We start from the raw sequence: 16,699 nt of genomic DNA, 5'->3' as shown, positions 1-16,699 counted from the left end.
AGAAGGCTACTGCAGAGAGATCAAACTGCTGCCGCCACTGAACGTGGTGGACACACGGGCTTGGTGAGTGATACGCCAAAAGGGGAGACGACAAGAGAAGCGCGCAGACGCGCCGGGCACTAATGCCGTGGTTGCCTTCGCTTTCGACTGCGTCTCTACAATACTCACACATACGCGCGTGCATTCCGGCTTGTCGTTTTCTCGGTCCTTGTCTTGGAGCTGACCAGCTCAGCACATTCGAGTCTGCGCACCGCACCGCCACAGAACTCACCCTTCCCCCCCCCTCGTCGCCGAGCAACTGGGGTACGCCCTCCTCAGTGTTGCTTTCCTTCCCATGGTTCTCAGGCAGGCAAGCAGGAGCGGGAGAGAAAGGGCACCACGGACGCACGCTTCAGGCGGGAAAAAGGGCACAGCTCTGTGGACGGAAGGCGGATGCGAGTGCTGAATGTGGAGACGTCGCACTGCAATGCACTCGCATGTCATGGCGGAGCCCAGCCCGGCTGCTCTTTCCGCGTGTGTAAATAGATGAGTGGGTTCACTATGGCATCAGTTTGCAGCCCACGTTGCGAGGGTAGAGGCGCGGCTTCTGGCCTGGATCATCGACTCCCTCCGTCGTCTTCTGACCTATGTCCGCAGGCGGTGCCACCTCCAGCTTCGCGGTGAAGCTCTCAGTGTAGCCAAAGGATGTGATGGCTGGTTGGTTCACTAAGTCGCCACCGTCGTCGGTGCGCGGACGCTCGATAATGGCGTGGTTCATGCCATACGTGATGCACGCCTCCATGATCTCCTCGCACTCCTCCTCCGTCGCCCCGGCTAGCCGGATCATGCGCTGATCTGTTGGCGTGTAGTTGACGTACATGTGCGGTTCACCGAAGGAAAGCTCCTGTATGGTGAACGTGCAAAAGGGGTTTAGCAGCTGCAGCTCCGGCAGATTGTTGCGCCACCAGTTGCGCACGCCGAAGCAGTTCGGATCCTTGGGGTTCAGCCACACTGTGAGGGAGCCCACGCAGGGCGTGAAGCGCGCCCGCCAAGACATTCTGTCTATCGCAGGACGAAAAAGTTGAGGGAAGAGACAACAAGTAAGGCGGAGCCGAGGAGTGGCCTGATGGACGACTGCTGAAGTGCGGGTTGCTGCTCGCTGACCGAAGGAAAGGGAAAGATGAAAAGAAAAGGGGGAAAGGCTGAGCGCGCACGAGCACTTCTAGTCGTGTGATGCGCGCGTACGCGTGCGAGCGCGTTCACCTTTTGGACGCCCCACACTACACAGCGAGAGAGAGAGAGAGAGCTGCGTTGTCTCCCTTGGCTATCCCTATCACTACTACGGTGAAGGAGGAAGAAAGAGTTACGGCTAAGTGTCGCCGAAAGCTAGAGGAGGGCAGCACCTTCCTATAAAATATGTGCGAGGGGCGCTCAATGACTTTTTTAGCTGCTGCCCCGGCCCGCGGTATACTGATGCGTTGGTGGTGATGGGGGAGGGAGAGAGGGAGGGCCAAGAGAGGACGAGGGAAAAGGCGGGCAGAGCGAATGCCGTGATGGCCCGTTGCGGAAAAAACAGGACAAACACGAAGGTAGAAGACAGGGAGAGGTTTGGAGGTGCGCTTGACAACCCGCGATCTGGCTATGGGGTACTATCAGTTTACTACGCCGCCGTGTACATTTTCCGTCCAGTCGCTTTAAAGAGGTGGGGGTGCAATGGTCCCCTCCCACTCCCTCCCCTCCGTCTCCCTCCTGAAGTGCCACTTTCTGCCTTTTCGCTCCTCCATCTCCTCTCGCTCCAAACCCGTCCATACGTCACTTGGTGGAGTCCCGGTGGTTGCAGCAGTGGCATCCTTGAACGGGAGAGAGTGAGGGGCGCGAGGGAGGAGCATGAACACACGCATACACGCATGCACGCACATATGCGCATGACGCGTAGAAAGGGAAGTGCGAGAATAGAACGATGATTGCTGCTCTTTTCTTCTCTCGCGCCGTTGCTTGTCTGTCTGTTCGGATTACATCGCAGCTCTAACCTCGCACACGGATGCGCTTGTTCGTTTGAGGTAGCACAGCATGCAGCGCTCAGGCACACGACGCCACACGGAAAAGAGAACGAGAGGAGGCGCGACGCTTTGGAGCGATCAACGAGCCGCGTGACGTCTAGCACTCGAAAAACTCTAGCCGAGACCCTCCACAAGCTCGTTCTCGGTGAACATGCATGCACGCGCGCATATATATGCAGAGGCAAGCTAAGGAAACCTCTACCCAGCATGACGCCGAGGTAAGAGAAGATACGAGGAAACAGAGAGGGGAGTACACATCAACGAAAAAGAGGTGCCCTTTGGGCACCGGGCGATGGTGAAGTGGTGCTTGCGCTCGTGTGTGTGTGTGTGTGTGTGTGTGTGCATGCAGGCGACAGCAGTGGCAACGGCGCTATGGCGTGCATCGCCGGCACTCAGTGCTTCGGGCTCGCGTGGTCAGTTTCTACATCTCCCGTCTGCGCCGCCGCCGCCGCCCGGCCGCTCCCCCCCCCTTGCGCTTCTTTTCACTTTGAGCATCACGTGCGCGATGCGGCACGAGAGTGGGACCATTGGGCCAGGGAGGCATTCAGGCGCTGCTGCACCTCATCCATCTCTCGCCACGTCCTGCGATCAGACTCTCGGTGGCACCTCACAGTGCACGCCCGCAGCCGAAGCCCGGCGCAGTGTAGCTCAGGTGGGTGAATCACCGTCAACGGTGTCGGCGTCGGCTGCGAGGCAGCGGCTGTGCTACGGTGGATGGCGCTGGAGAGGCGTTTACTTGCCCCTTCCATGCTCGAGCTAGCGGTGGAATGCGGCGCAGATGGTGAAAGTGACGGCGTCGAGTGCACTTCCCGGACCTCAACCATGGATAACATCTCCGCTGTCGTTGCTGGCTCGCGTAGGGCAAGCCGCCGCGCAGCCTCGCGCACGCCGACGATGGTGACGTAGCGATTCTCCTCCAGGTTCAGCACCTCCAGTACCGTGTTGCCCGGTACGCGGATGGATGAATCATTCTCGGCGAGGTGGCACATCCGCACGCAGTCTCTGTCGAAGACCACCGTAGGACGCATCGCTGCCCTCGCAGCAGATGAGGACAGTGTAGCTGCTGCCGATGCCATTGGCCCGCCACCGCAGCCTCCAGGAGCCGATTCCGACCTTATGGGCTTGCTCTTCGACGAAGAAGCCCGCTTCGCGCTTGAAGAGCTGGGGCTGAGCGATGCATCGCGCTGCGGAGGCGGAGGCGGCGGCGCCATGTAAAGAGCGGAAGAGAGAGACGAGTTGTTCCACACTTGGGATGTGGCGTCCGCGGCGCCACTACGTTCGGTCGCGTGTGGAAGTGGCGGCGGCGGCTGGTGTAGCTGCTGCTGCTGCGTGTACCACCAGTAGGCGTAGAGATCTTCATAGCTTGGGATGTCGGTGGCCAACAACGGCTGCCCCGCAGCCTTGCGCTCCTCATCTGTCGCGCCTCGTCTGGTCAAATAGGCACGCCGCAGCGCAAGCACCTCCTCTATCGATGACACTTGATGCATGCGAAACATGTCGATCAATTCCAGAAGACCGGTGTCGCTCAGCTTATTATTGCCGACATCTAAGACGCGGATGTCTCGATTATGGCGCAGCAGCTGCGCTAGCGCCGTGGCACCGAGGTCGGTGATGTTGTTGCCCCAGAGATTGAGCGATTCGAGCTGCGAGCGGGGATTGTGCGTTAGCACATCCACGATGCGGGTTACGGCTGCGTCGTCGATGCCGTTTCCGCGCAAGCTGAGGAAGCGGATGCCGGTGAAGAGGATGCCGTCCCACGATTTCGGAACTTCCATGCGGTTTTGCCGGTTGAAGATGCGCAAGGTGTCACGCTGCGCCTGTACCTGCTGCAGCCGCTTGCCATCCACCTTGCCTTTCTTCTCCGTCTCCTCCTGCAGCTGCAGCTCCAGCTGCGTGGGCAACTGATCCAGACCACAGTACTGCGTGGGGTAAAAGTACAGCTCCAAGTTGCCCCCGCCGTGGTCCTCGTCGCCGGTCTCTCCCACCCGCTGAGCCTCGGCCAAAACGGTGACGGACGCGTCCGCTGCCGCGCTCTGCACCAGCCTCGAATGGCGCATAACGGTCGGCTTCGGGTCACCCCTGGCAGCACGAGAAGTGTTGCTGTCACCACCGGTCGCCGCGTCGGCCGCGCTCGTACCGCCAGGAGGGGTTGCAGGGACTATGTTAAAGCCGAAGGGCCGCTCCTGCGAGTTTCCCGAAGCGAAGGAGAGGCCGCAGACGCCGCCGACTGACATATCCAGCGCATCGCCGAGTGATGGCGACGCGGCATTCAGCAGAGTCGGGTCAATCACGAACCCAGCCTGCTCTCGCGCATTTGTGAGCACACTCGCGTGACTGCCCTTCTCGAGAGAGTGGGGCGTGTAAGAGCTTCCACTGATGTGTTGGTTGAAATCCACTGCTACAGACAAGACACGCGGGCTGCGATACACTGCCTCTACTAGCTGCATGTAGCTCTGCGCGCTCAGCCCGCACCCGATCAGCTCCACGGAGACCAAGGAAGGGCAGTGCGGAATGGCACGAGAGAGCGGTGTCATATCGCGCTGGTTCAAGCAGAAGACGGGGTAGTGGAGTGAGACGTAGGTGATGGTAAGCGTCACCGGGAGATGGGGTGGTGTCTCCTCTTCCGCCGGCTTTGTCGAAGCCTCCTGCGAGCTCTTGAGAAGGTTCTTGTGTTTGCCACCAGCGCTGACCTTCTCCTTCTCCTTGGAAGCCGTCTTGGTCGACGGGCGCGATCCTTTCGTGTTCGCAGTGGCTGAGATCAGACGCCTGTCCGATGCATCCCCAGCACCACCGCCGACCCCTTCAGACATCTCGAGCTCATCTACAGGCAAAGGGGGCACGTCGACGACACGAGTAAGAATGGCACTATACACGTCCTCCCTCTCCGTAACACACAGGGATTCGCAGAAGGCGCTGTAATCCTTGAGCAAGTCGCCGCACGGATCGAAGATCATGGCGCCGAAAGAGATGATGGCGCAGGTGAGCACAATGTGGGTATCGATGACGCAGGGATGCGTGGCTGCAACCAACGGGGGAGAAGTAGAGGCGCGAAAGACGCGAAGATGCACGACCGTATTCCTTCCGTCTCGCACAGCAGCTGCTGTTGCGATGTGCTCCTCTTTTATGATGTGTCGACTTGCGAGTTCGTCTGTGTGTGTGTGTGTGTGTGTGTGAGTGATGCATAAAGACGAAGATAACAAAGGCAAGCGATACCGAAGAGGCCTCAACGAGTGCATACGCCTTCACCCACGCACGCACGCGGACATAGCGATGCGAAGCCTTTCATGACATGCACAGAGAGTCCTCCGCAAGTTTCAACTGGGGCAGCTTACCACCCAAGCGCAACACACGCTCTCTCCTCATCTCCACTCCCGCCCCTCGCCTCGGCACTTCACAGATGCACAAGAGCGAGAGAGCGAGAGCGGATAGAGTAAGAGGTGGCGCTGCCACACATCCTGGGAGGAGATCGCGTGCGATCCGTTCCCCTTATTCGCGTTGGCGACTTCGTTGTAGCTCGCCACTCCTGGCTCATGGTGGAGTCGAACCATAAGAGGGGGAAACATGAAGAAAAGAGAGAGCAACCATAGGCAAGAGAACGGATAGCGGTGCACAGGAAGGGAGGCAGGGACGTTCCCCATACCACCTCTCCTCTTGTGGTTTTTGGGGGGCTGCAGTTTCTCCGTCTTGCTACTCATCTAATATCACGCGCTCTTGTTCTCCGCCATTCTAGTTGAAGTCAAAGAGAACGACCATGTACATCGAAGTGGCCATAAGCCGGGTGGGAGGAAGGGGGTGGGGGGTAGATGAAGCGCATCCAGAGAGAAGGCGGAAGAGAGCAAGAGATGTAACGGGAAGAACCGCGGCAAAAGCATCAACGAGCATCCGAGAACAAAAACAAAATCAAAAGAGAACGAGGAAAATGACGGAAACACAAACAATCGAAACGAGCAAGCAATGGTGGTGAGGGATGGTTGTGCGTTCCAAGTCAGAAACAAGCACACAGAGCGTTGCAGACTTCGTACCCTCGCCGACTCGGCATGTGCGGGCTACATCGATCCAACCAAGAGAGAGAGAGAGCGAGTGGCTCGTTGGCCTTCTTTGCTGATGTTCTGTACATCATAACTCAATAACAAGAACAGCAAAGGCAAACAAGAATAAAAGGGTACACACACACTCATAGATACATACATACATACACACACACACACACACCTCAGCACATGCACATGTATATAGGCTGTGACACGCACACGCAGGACAAGCAACCGTCCTGAAGCCGAATGCAGAGACAACAGACACGCACCAACCACAAGGGTGAGAGCAACCGGGCACGGAAACGACAGAAAAAGAACGCCCGCAACGGGAAGAGAGCAGAAAACATATTCGAGAAGAAAGCGGTCATGGAGAACGCCACCGACGAGAATGATTGTGAGGTAAGGAGACAGAGAGACGAAACCAACCAGAAGTGTTGTTTGTCACTCTCTTGGCACTCGGTGATACCGCAAGCGGCGGCGGTGAGAGCCACGACACAGACACATCGCACACCGCCATCGACCACACCGCTCTCGCTTTCCCCTCAGGTGGAGTGCACCAACAGTATAGCAGTACAATACGAGTACCGAAAAGGAAGAAAGCACGCAAGCGGGCACAGACGGCAGCGGTCTCCTCACATCGCGCGCAGATGTTCTGACTGTGTACCCGGGAATGGCGGGATGCGGTTGCTCTTGGCGTGCTGCCCGCGCAAGATGGAGAGAGGCAGCTCAGGGGCGATGCAAAAGCTGGTCCAGCGCTGCCTCGTCCGCCTCATTCACCTCGGTCACAATGGCTGTGCTGGCAACTTCGCGCAGACCAGTATAGGATGACGAGGAAGAGCGGCGTGGGGTAAAGGGGCGAGTCGCCGCTGCCTTGGCTCCGCCGCCTGCGACACTCTTTGGTGAGGAAGCAAAAAACGATAGAGCTGCTGGCAAGGACGCATCACTCCCTTCTCCGCGCTTCGAATCCCCACCTAACCAATCCTCTTCCTGGAGTGACAACAGGTAGAGATCACGCTGCACAATGATCATGGCCGCCTGCCGACGCGCCAGATGGCCGCGGTACAAGCACTGAATGGCAACCGCCGCTGAGTAGAGTAGCTCCTCTACTGCAAGCTCCTCCTCGAGGTAGGCACGGTGTGCCTCTTGCAGTACTCGCACTCGACGCCTTGCCTGCACGCCCCTGAAGAAGCGCTGGATTCTGAGAGCCGCAGACAAAGGGGAGTGCTCACACGACTCGGCAGGGGTTGCGTACGCACCCTCACCGCTGCCATCATCCGTCGTCGCAGCCGCAGGCGTCTTATCATCCTCCTCCTGCATCGCACGAGCGTCGTTGTACGAGCTCATCGTCTTGACTAGGCTACACAAGGTGCTGCGCGCGGCGGCGCTACGCATGAAGTCAGTTACCACGCGCGCGCTCGCCTCCTTATGCGCCTCGGCATCCTCTGCCGCGCACTGGTCCAGGTAGGCGTCGCGCGCCTCTTGGCGATGGGCTCGCTGCTTCTTCGCCTTGATAATATCGACAAAGCCGCCTACAAGCGAGGAGGCAAAGGATCGGCGCTCTTGATGGTACAGCTGGTGCAACGCCTCCTGGCTCATCATCTCTCTATCGTCGCCGCTAACCTCGTTGCTGCAGCGCCGCCACGTAATTGCGCCCGAAGAGGGCGTCGGTGGGCGCTCCTCCTGCTGCTTCTCCTCTTCGTCGGTATCAATGGCATTTTCATTGTGCATCTCTTGCAGATAAGCGTCCCGGGCAGCTTGCCGTTGGCGCAGGTCCTTCTTGTCTCGGATGGTCTTGGCAAACACCCACAAGCGACCACCCGCCTCGCTGCTGGTGAGGCCTTCCCGCTGCCGTGGCTCGAATGGCCTCACCGATGACGACGTCGAGGTGTACGCAGAATCGGCGCTGCAATGCTCCTCCTGCACCCTCTGTGCAAGAAGAGCAGCTGCACTCAACACGTTGTGCTCCACGCAGCTGAGTCGGCCCAGCCTTCCGCGCTCCATTGCCACCTGCTCTAGGTCGTCCAGCTGGTCCAGGGCCAAGCGCTCCACCACAACCTGCTGTTCGGTCAGTCGTCGCGGATGATGTCTCGCTCCGCCATCGAAGCTTATCTGTTCCCAGCGTTCAAGATGGCCAACTGCTGCACCTTCTGCGAGCAGCTGCTCGAACCCCAAGGGCTGCGACGCCTTAACCTCCCCTGCATCGACATCTCTCTCCTCGCGCTCCGACCGGTCCAGCTCAGCACGCTCAGCCGCAATCTGTTCCGCCGTCAGCGGGCGCTTCGGGGCCGCCGCGGCCTCAGAGGCCAGCAGCTCCTCGCGCTCCAGCCGGTCCCGCTCAGCACGCTCAGCCGCAATCTGCTCCGCCGTCAGCGGGCGCTTCGGGGCCGCCGCGGCCTCAGAGGCCAGCAGCTCCTCGCGCTCCAGCCGGTCCAGCTCAGCACGCTCAGCCGCAATCTGTTCCGCCGTCAGCGGGCGCTTCGGGACCGCCGCGGCCTCAGAGGCCAGCAGCTCCTCGCGCTCCAGCCGGTCCAGCTCAGCACGCTCAGCCGCAATCTGCTCCGCCGTCAGCGGGCGCTTCGGGGCCGCCGCGGCCTCAGAGGCCAGCAGCTCCTCGCGCTCCAGCCGGTCCAGCTCAGCACGCTCAGCCGCAATCTGTTCCGCCGTCAGCGGGCGCTTCGGGGCCGCCGCGGCCTCAGAGGCCAGCAGCTCCTCGCGCTCCAGCCGGTCCAGCTCAGCACGCTCAGCCGCAATCTGCTCCGCCGTCAGCGGGCGCTTCGGGGCTGCCCCATCCGTCGTCGCAGCCGCAGGCGTCTTATCATCCTCCTCCTGCATCGCACGAGCGTCGTTGTACGAGCTCATCGTCTTGACTAAGCTACGCAAGGTGCTGCGCGCGGCGGCGCTACGCATGAAGTCAGTTACCACGCGCGCGCTCGCCTCCTTATGCGCCTCGGCATCCTCTGCCGCGCACTGGTCCAGGTAGGCGTCGCGCGCCTCTTGGCGATGGGCTCGCTGCTTCTTCGCCTCGATGATGCAGGAAAAGGCTTGCAGTGTTTTCCTCGAGGTTGGTGATATTGCTGGTGAAGCTGATGAGTTGCCGTCTTCAATGGCGGCACGCTCAGGAGGGGATAGGGAAACGGGCAGCTGCGAAACACGCGTTCGCAAATCTGGGTAACGCGCTAGTACTTCGCGTAGCCGTGCGTAGGTAAGCACCGGTCCCTCATGACGGTCAAAGTCCTGCAGGGCACTGAGATACTCATCCAGCACACGTAGCAACGCCTTCAGGTGCTTTCGGGCACCCCAGCCAATGAAGCAGCGCTCGATGCACTGTACAGCAGCAAGCTCCTGTGCAGCGCGCTCGTGACGGTACCTATTCCCCATAGCTGTGGACAACTCTGCAGGCGACGGGTGGGCCTTCTTCGGCGCAGCAGGGGAGGGCATCTGCAGGTGCACCCGGTTAATACGATAGGGAGCAAGGTCCTCTCCCTCTTCGGCGGCTGCGATACGCTGCTGCCTGTGTTCGAAGATAGCCCAATGTAGCTCCTCGCGTTGGTGGCGGCGCTGCTTCTCTGCCGCCACCTCGGCCTGCCAGATGGCCTTCAGACGAGCAAGCATCACATCTACCAAAGCACTGGCACTAATAGATGCATCTGCCGAAGTGAACGACTCATCAGCAGCCGGAGGTCCCTCTTCCTCGTACGCGCTTGTGGTATCTCTCTTACATACCAGCTCCTCGCGCTCCGACCGGTCCAGCTCAGCACGCTCAGCCGCAATCTGCTCCGCCGTCAGCGGGCGCTTCGGGGCCGCCGCGGCCTCAGAGGCCAGCAGCTCCTCGCGCTCCAGCCGGTCCAGCTCAGCACGCTCAGCCGCAATCTGCTCCGCCGTCAGCGGGCGCTTCGGGGCCGCCGCGGCCTCAGAGGCCAGCAGCTCCTCGCGCTCCAGCCGGTCCAGCTCAGCACGCTCAGCCGCAATCTGCTCCGCCGTCAGCGGGCGCTTCGGGGCCGCCGCGGCCTCAGAGGCCAGCAGCTCCTCGCGCTCCAGCCGGTCCAGCTCAGCACGCTCAGCCGCAATCTGTTCCGCCGTCAGCGGGCGCTTCGGGGCCGCCGCGGCCTCAGAGGCCAGCAGCTCCTCGCGCTCCAGCCGGTCCAGCTCAGCACGCTCAGCCGCAATCTGCTCCGCCGTCAGCGGGCGCTTCGGGGCCGCCGCGGCCTCAGAGGCCAGCAGCTCCTCGCGCTCCAGCCGGTCCAGCTCAGCACGCTCAGCCGCAATCTGTTCCGCCGTCAGCGGGCGCTTCGGGGCCGCCGCGGCCTCAGAGGCCAGCAGCTCCTCGCGCTCCAGCCGGTCCAGCTCAGCACGCTCAGCCGCAATCTGCTCCGCCGTCAGCGGGCGCTTCGGGGCCGCCGCGGCCTCAGAGGCCAGCAGCTCCTCGCGCTCCAGCCGGTCCAGCTCAGCACGCTCAGCCGCAATCTGCTCCGCCGTCAGCGGGCGCTTCGGGGCCGCCGCGGCCTCAGAGGCCAGCAGCTCCTCGCGCTCCAGCCGGTCCAGCTCAGCACGCTCAGCCGCAATCTGCTCCGCCGTCAGCGGGCGCTTCGGGGCTGCCCCATCCGTCGTCGCAGCCGCAGGCGTCTTATCATCCTCCTCCTGCATCGCACGAGCGTCGTTGTACGAGCTCATCGTCTTGACTAAGCTACGCAAGGTGCTGCGCGCGGCGGCGCTACGCATGAAGTCAGTTACCACGCGCGCGCTCGCCTCCTTATGCGCCTCGGCATCCTCTGCCGCGCACTGGTCCAGGTAGGCGTCGCGCGCCTCTTGGCGATGGGCTCGCTGCTTCTTCGCCTTGATGATGCGGGAAAAGTCATGTAAGGCCTCTGATGAAATCACCTTCATCGCCTCTTGCTCTACCTCAGTCTCCTTTGTCGCCGCTAAGAGTGCGTTGCACTGTGTGAGCATGTCGTGCCACTGCTGCTGCTCCGCGCGCGCAAGGATACGCCGCTGCTCACCCTCGCATTCGCGTAGTTCGGAGATACTGAGCTGAACTGCCAGCGCGACAGCGCGTGCAGCCTCCAGCTCTTTCTGCTTCAAAGCCAGCAGACGACGCTCGTACCGCTCTGCCTCAGCCTGCAGCACTGACAGCTTGGTCCCTACGTCTTTCCGCGCCATGTAGCCTCGTCCCGCACGTTGCACGGTCGTGGTGTGCACCTGCACTAGGTCCTGACTAATCTGGTTCTTGCGCGCAGCACGCTTGGTGACAAACACTCGATGAGCCACGTGGCGGCGGTAGGCACACTGAATCTTAATAGCGGCCTGCCCTTCATGGCTGCGGGTTCGAATCTCAGCCGCTGCTCGGAAGCGGGCGACCGTGAGCAGCGGCGTTGCGTGCTGCCTGGCTATGAGCATCCGCCCAAATGCCTGAAGTCGCACAGCAGCCTGACGACGGCGCTGGTACTCCAGCCGGGCCGTACGCAGCTGGAAGGTGCGCGAGTACGTGTCTTGATAGAGCCGGCGCGCCTGGTACCCTCGCCATGCTGACTGGATGATGATAGCCGCCCTCATGCGGCACCGGGCATCCTCGGCGGCACGGGCCATCATACGGTGGCGCAGGGCCGCCTGGCATGCTCTGCGCTGCAGGTGGGTGAGCCATTGGCCTTGAATGCGAGTCGCCGCGTACTGACGACGTTCGTGCTCCAGCGCCACGGCATCCTGCTCCGCCTTTGCGGCGAGCAAGACTGCGTAGTGGCGTCGCGCTTGCAGTGCGCGAATCCAGCGCTGGATGCGAGTCGCGGCAGCTGGACTCTCACATGCGTACTTGCGCAGCTGCGCGTAGTGACGCCGCGCCAGCCAACCGCGCGCAATTCGCTGCAGCAGTGTAGCCGCTTGGTGCTGAGCACCGCGTCGGCCTCCGGCTGCTGCGTAGCGGCCCAGCTGACCAGCTGCAAGAGGGTAGCGGCTGTGACGGCGGTGGCGCCGAAACGCTCGCTGAATGCAACGTGCTGCAATATGGCAGCGCAGCTGGGCGAGCCGCGCATAACTCGCGCGGGTAGCTCGGAGCGCTGCCACACGACGATGGGCCAGGTGGCCGCGGTAGTACCGCTGAATCACTGTCGCTTGAACGTACTTGTGCTCTAGCTCTTCTTCGTCTTGAAGGAGAATTTCGAGTCGATTCTGCAGAAATGTCAGCGGATCCGACGTGAGGGAAAGCGACGCTGAGGTGGACGGAAGCGACGCATTCGCCTTGGCGTCGTGCAACGAGCGGGAGTACGACGAATTCGGCGCCACCGCAGGCGGCTCCGCAGCGACGGCGGTCTGCAATGGCGGGAGGTTTCGCGGTAGTGGCATGGGGAGAGAATGGTTGCTGCTGCTGCTCTCCTTTATGGGGGGACGTGGCCCGCGTCCTGGTGACTGCGCAGCGGAAGACGACAGCGCGGTGGACGATGCCTGCGTTGTGAGCCGGTCATTGGCGTAGTGCAATGTGCTCTTCTCCCGCTTTCGTGACCCGCTAGCGGTTTGGCACGCATCCGCCGTACTCTTTTGCACCGACAAGCGTTGCTGACGGTTGCCTGTACGCGGCGGTGACTGCCGTGACGACTCTTGCGCTTGTGTCGTAGGAGAGTAGCGCCGCTGGGCGGTCGCTTGCCTCTGGCGAGAGGGCGGGGGCGACGGCGTCATTGAAGCGGCGACGCGGCCGCTGCCGGCTGCCACCGCAGCCTCCTTGGCCCGGTTGGTGGGTGGCGGTCGTGGGGCCGCCACCGCAGTACGGGAGGCTGGTGGCGAGGAGCGCATCACTTTCTCCGTCCCATACTGACGCCGCGGCTGTCGGTGCTGCTCTTGCTGCTGGTGGCGCGGCTGCGACTGTGGCTCACGACTGCGACTGGATGAGGTCGCCCTTACGCCTGGCGGCGGTCCAGGGGCAAGAGGCCGACGGGGCACCACTGCGGGGCGGTAGATCGGCGTCACATCCCGCGGCGTCTTTGTCGGCGCGGACGAGACGGACGCACTGGGCAGAAAAGGGTGCGGAAAGAGCTCTATCACGTCCATCGGGGAGCCAGCACCGCTCTTGCCGGTGTGCGTGCGCGGCACCGTTGCAGGCAAGTGATGCGGTGCAGTGTATGCACGCCTGGTTGGCGCGGCAGCAACGAGCCTACGCAGCCGAGATGCAGCGGCGCCATCACCGCCCATGAAAAACGCCCCCGTTGCCGGGGGCACGCGCGTCGCCTCATACCGCCTCCAGCTGCGCTGAATACAGAGACTCGTCTCGCTCTCCGGGCCCAGCGTGGAGCAGGCCGTCCGGTATGCTAGCGCATACTCCTCCAAGCACCGTGCCGGATCAACCGGCTCGAGTGCCATGGCCAGGTTGTGATGCGCCACTGCCAGCAGTGACGGGTCCTCGGGTGTTTGGTAAAGTAGCTCGATGGAGCGCTCCGCCATGCGCACCGCCTCGTCGCTGAGCCGCAGCTGGATAAGAATAGCGCTGGTGTTCATGTATGCCACAGGTGACTCGACCCCGGTCATCTCCATCGACGACTTCATGTACTGTAGTGCCTCGGAGAAGTGGCCGCGGCGGCGCTCCATGCAGCCGAGGTTGTTGAGCGTGACCCCGCGCAAGTGCCGCCGTCGCTCATCGACCTCGCATAGCGGGTACGCCCCATCCTCCGTTAACTGCATCGCGTACTCGAGCAGTGGGCTGGCTTCCGAGAATGCGCCTCGCTTAAAGTGCTCGACAGCGAGCCCGTTGCAGCGAACCACAAGGCGCTCGGCCGTGTCGTAGAGCTCACCGCATTGGGTCTGATACTCCAAAAGAAGCTCTTCTTTACCCATCGCATCCGCATTAGCGAAGACAGACACGCGATGAGCGCCGGCGGCCGACGACGAGCCCGTCCCTGACGCAGCACTGGCCCATTTCTCGCGCAGTCGGTTCACCAGGTGGCAGCGAATCTGCAGCGCGCGCTCCATGAGCAGTACACCGCGCCCGCATTCGCCATCGCGCTCTGCCTGGAGAGCTTGCACCTCCAGTATCTCCGCCTCGTGCACTGTCTCGCGGCCATCCAGCGCGCCCTCGACCGGCGGAGGATTGGAAAGAGAGTAGTGGCGTACCATGGATGCCATGTCAAGCAGCTCGCCGAAGAGAACGGCACAAACATAAAGCTTTCACCGTTGTTGTTTGCTCCGCCGCTCCTGTCTTCTCTCCCTCTTCCGTGCGTGTCTCTTGGCGAGACAAAGGAAGAGAGAGGAGGAGGAGGAGTAATAGGCCGTGGCGAACGGGCGCCGCTGCCGCTACAGGATGCAGAGTGCGGAAGGTGATCCGCGCGCGCACGAGGAGGGCGACGACGAGCGCCCTGTGTTCGTCTGTAATGGTGCGGGGAGGGGGAGAAACGAAAGAATGCGCCAGTGTTGCTGCTGTGTATGGGCGCGGTGGGGCCGAGGGATCAGGGAGGGAGGGAGGGAGGGAGGGAGGGAGGGAGGGAGGGGAGGGAGGGAGGGGCTATCGAGTCGTGAGGATGCCCGCTTCTTTGCCTGCTTGATCTGCTTTGTTTCTCTCACTCTTTGCAGAAGAAGGATCAAAACAAATCGACATGCACGCGTGTCATAGGCGCTGAGGCAGGAGGGGGAGGACAACGAACACGCAAGCACCGAGAAAGGCACGCGAGTGAGGACAGAGGCGATGAGCGTGCATGGTGCGAGAGGCCGAGCGGCGGCGAAAGAAGCAGCCAATTAGCCAGGAAGGAGGGGTTGAGTGACAGGCATGATTGTGTTGGGTATACGAAGCCAGCACATACACGCTCAGCCTGCGAGCCGCGGGTCGATTACGACTGAAGACCGTGTACGCTGTGCTCGACTCGATTGTGGCGGCGGCTTCGCCATTGGATAGTCCGCCTATGCGCATACCATCACCAGTATGAGCATAAGGCAGCGCACAGATCGCTTATGGGAACAGCTCAGATGCACAGCGGCCATGCTCTGCTGCTCTTGGCGTGTGAGTAACGCACGCATCAAGATGGGATGAATTCACGCATATAATGCGTCCAGCAGGACGACCGCAACATGGTGTACTTCCTTCCTTTCTGCTTTTCTTAGCGCTGTGTGCGCTTGTGCGTGCGATGATCCATGATAGTGAAGAAACGATAAGGCGATAAGGCAACGGGTGCTCAACTACGAGTGGCTTGGCTAGGCTGAGTGTCGGTGCGCCGTCAGATACACCGACACGTACAGGAGGGCTGCCGGCAGGCAAGCGAAGCAGGAATCGCGCGCCGCATTGTATCCGCGGCTGTGGGGCACAAGCACACGCGCTACGGGAGGAAACACTGAAAAGGCATACACAAATAAAAGCACCTTCAAGGCACGAACAATATGGCAAGCGAAAACTGCAGCACCCAGCGTCGACACAGCATCGGATCGTCGCGCTCTCCAGCCCGCTCGCAACCCGTTGCGTGACGAGAGAGAAAGGTAAACCTATCGAACGGCCCAGCGGCGGCAGTGTCTCTTCTCAAGCCTGCAATCGCAGCCCTGCGGCCTCATCCTGAAGCTTGCGGGTGACATCCTTGTGAGTGAAGACACGCTGCCCCTTCTGGAACTCCGCCACCGTCGCGTACGGCGCGTTGGCCGCAGCTGCAGCGGCGCCGTCCTCCGTCGCCTGAGGCAACGACCCCATCGGCTTCAAGACCCACTTTTGGGTCAGCAGTCCCTCAACACCGACTGGGCCGCGAGCGTGAATGCGGGCGGTGCTGATGCCCACCTCCGCACCGAGGCCGAACCTGAACCCGTCAGCGAAGCGAGTAGAGCAGTTGTGGAACACACAGGCGCTCTCAACCCGCCGCTGAAACTCCGCTGCGGCAGCCTTGTCAACGGTGAGAATGGTGTCTGTGTGGTGCGAGCCGTGCCGGTTCACGTGCGCGATAGCCGCCGCCAAGTCATCGACAACCTCCACTGTCATGTGCGCATCGCCGTACTCCATGTGAAGAGAAGCCGCCAGCTCACTTGCCAGCCCCGCAGCGATGGCCTGCGGACCGGCGTAGAAGGACACACCCGCCTCCGTCATGCCATTGACAAGGAACTGCGCCGCTGTGGTACCATGCGCGGGGGAGTGGAGAAGATCGCGGTGCAGCAGCAGCGTTTCTGCCGCGTTGCACGCTGCCGGATAATTCAGCTTCGCATCGATCGCCACCGCCAGCGCCGCGTCCACATCTGCGTCCTTGTGCACGTATACGTGGCAGATGCCATCGGCGTGACCCAGCACCGGAATGCGAGTGGAGCGCTGGATGTTTTGCACCATCGCGTTGCTTCCGCGAGGCACGACGAGATCAATGTGCGCATCCAGCTGCAGAAGGCTGTATACGTCAGCGCGATTCGTAACGAGGCCGATTACCCCTCGCGGCACGCGTCCCTGTGTGCTGGACTCCACAGCTGAGACGATCAAGTCATGCAGCACCGCGTTCGAGTGCTCCCCCTCGCGCCCACCCTTGAGAAGAAGCCCGTTTCCGGAGCAGAGGGCGAGAGAGGCGATCTGCGGGAGACTTTCAGGGCGGGACTCAAATACAACTAGTACCACCCCAATCGGGGCCGTCTGCTTCAGCAGCAGCAGGTTGTTGTCCAGCTCACGAGCCGAAAGAATCTGCCCGATTGGGTCCGGCATGT

General features: G+C 61.5%; 4 protein-coding genes across 4 annotated transcripts in view; all 4 read right to left on the bottom strand.

The window, feature by feature from the left end:
• Positions 1-538: 538 nt before the first annotated feature.
• On the bottom strand, positions 539-1,036 carry LMJF_32_3170 (putative NADH dehydrogenase subunit NI8M; the record flags this gene model as incomplete). The annotated part of the gene is made up of 1 exon (XM_001685591.1): positions 539-1,036. One exon carries the CDS (start codon positions 1,034-1,036, stop codon positions 539-541), a length of 498 nt encoding a protein of 165 aa, XP_001685643.1.
• A 1,497-nt stretch (positions 1,037-2,533) lies between these two features.
• LMJF_32_3160 (conserved hypothetical protein) lies at positions 2,534-4,849 on the bottom strand (the record flags this gene model as incomplete). The annotated part of the gene is made up of 1 exon (XM_001685590.1): positions 2,534-4,849. One exon carries the CDS (start codon positions 4,847-4,849, stop codon positions 2,534-2,536), a length of 2,316 nt encoding a protein of 771 aa, XP_001685642.1.
• A 1,950-nt stretch (positions 4,850-6,799) lies between these two features.
• LMJF_32_3150 (conserved hypothetical protein) lies at positions 6,800-14,173 on the bottom strand (the record flags this gene model as incomplete). Its single annotated transcript, XM_001685589.1, has 1 exon — positions 6,800-14,173. The coding sequence occupies one exon, from the start codon at positions 14,171-14,173 to the stop codon at positions 6,800-6,802; it is 7,374 nt and encodes a 2,457-aa protein (XP_001685641.1).
• A 1,378-nt stretch (positions 14,174-15,551) lies between these two features.
• The window catches only part of LMJF_32_3140 (pyrroline-5-carboxylate synthetase-like protein), a gene marked incomplete at both ends in the record, with an annotated part of 1,440 nt that continues 292 nt past the window's right edge, over positions 15,552-16,699 (bottom strand). The window contains one exon of the mRNA XM_001685588.1: positions 15,552-16,699. This exon is cut by the window's right edge and continues 292 nt beyond it. Within this exon, the coding sequence (XP_001685640.1) occupies positions 15,552-16,699 (1,148 nt within the window).

Source organism: Leishmania major, chromosome 32 (genome assembly GCF_000002725.2).
Source record: "Leishmania major strain Friedlin complete genome, chromosome 32".
Classification (NCBI taxonomy): Eukaryota; Euglenozoa; class Kinetoplastea; order Trypanosomatida; family Trypanosomatidae; genus Leishmania; species Leishmania major.
Note: the sequence above shows the minus strand (reverse complement) of the source record. Positions and strands in the feature narration are given on the sequence as shown.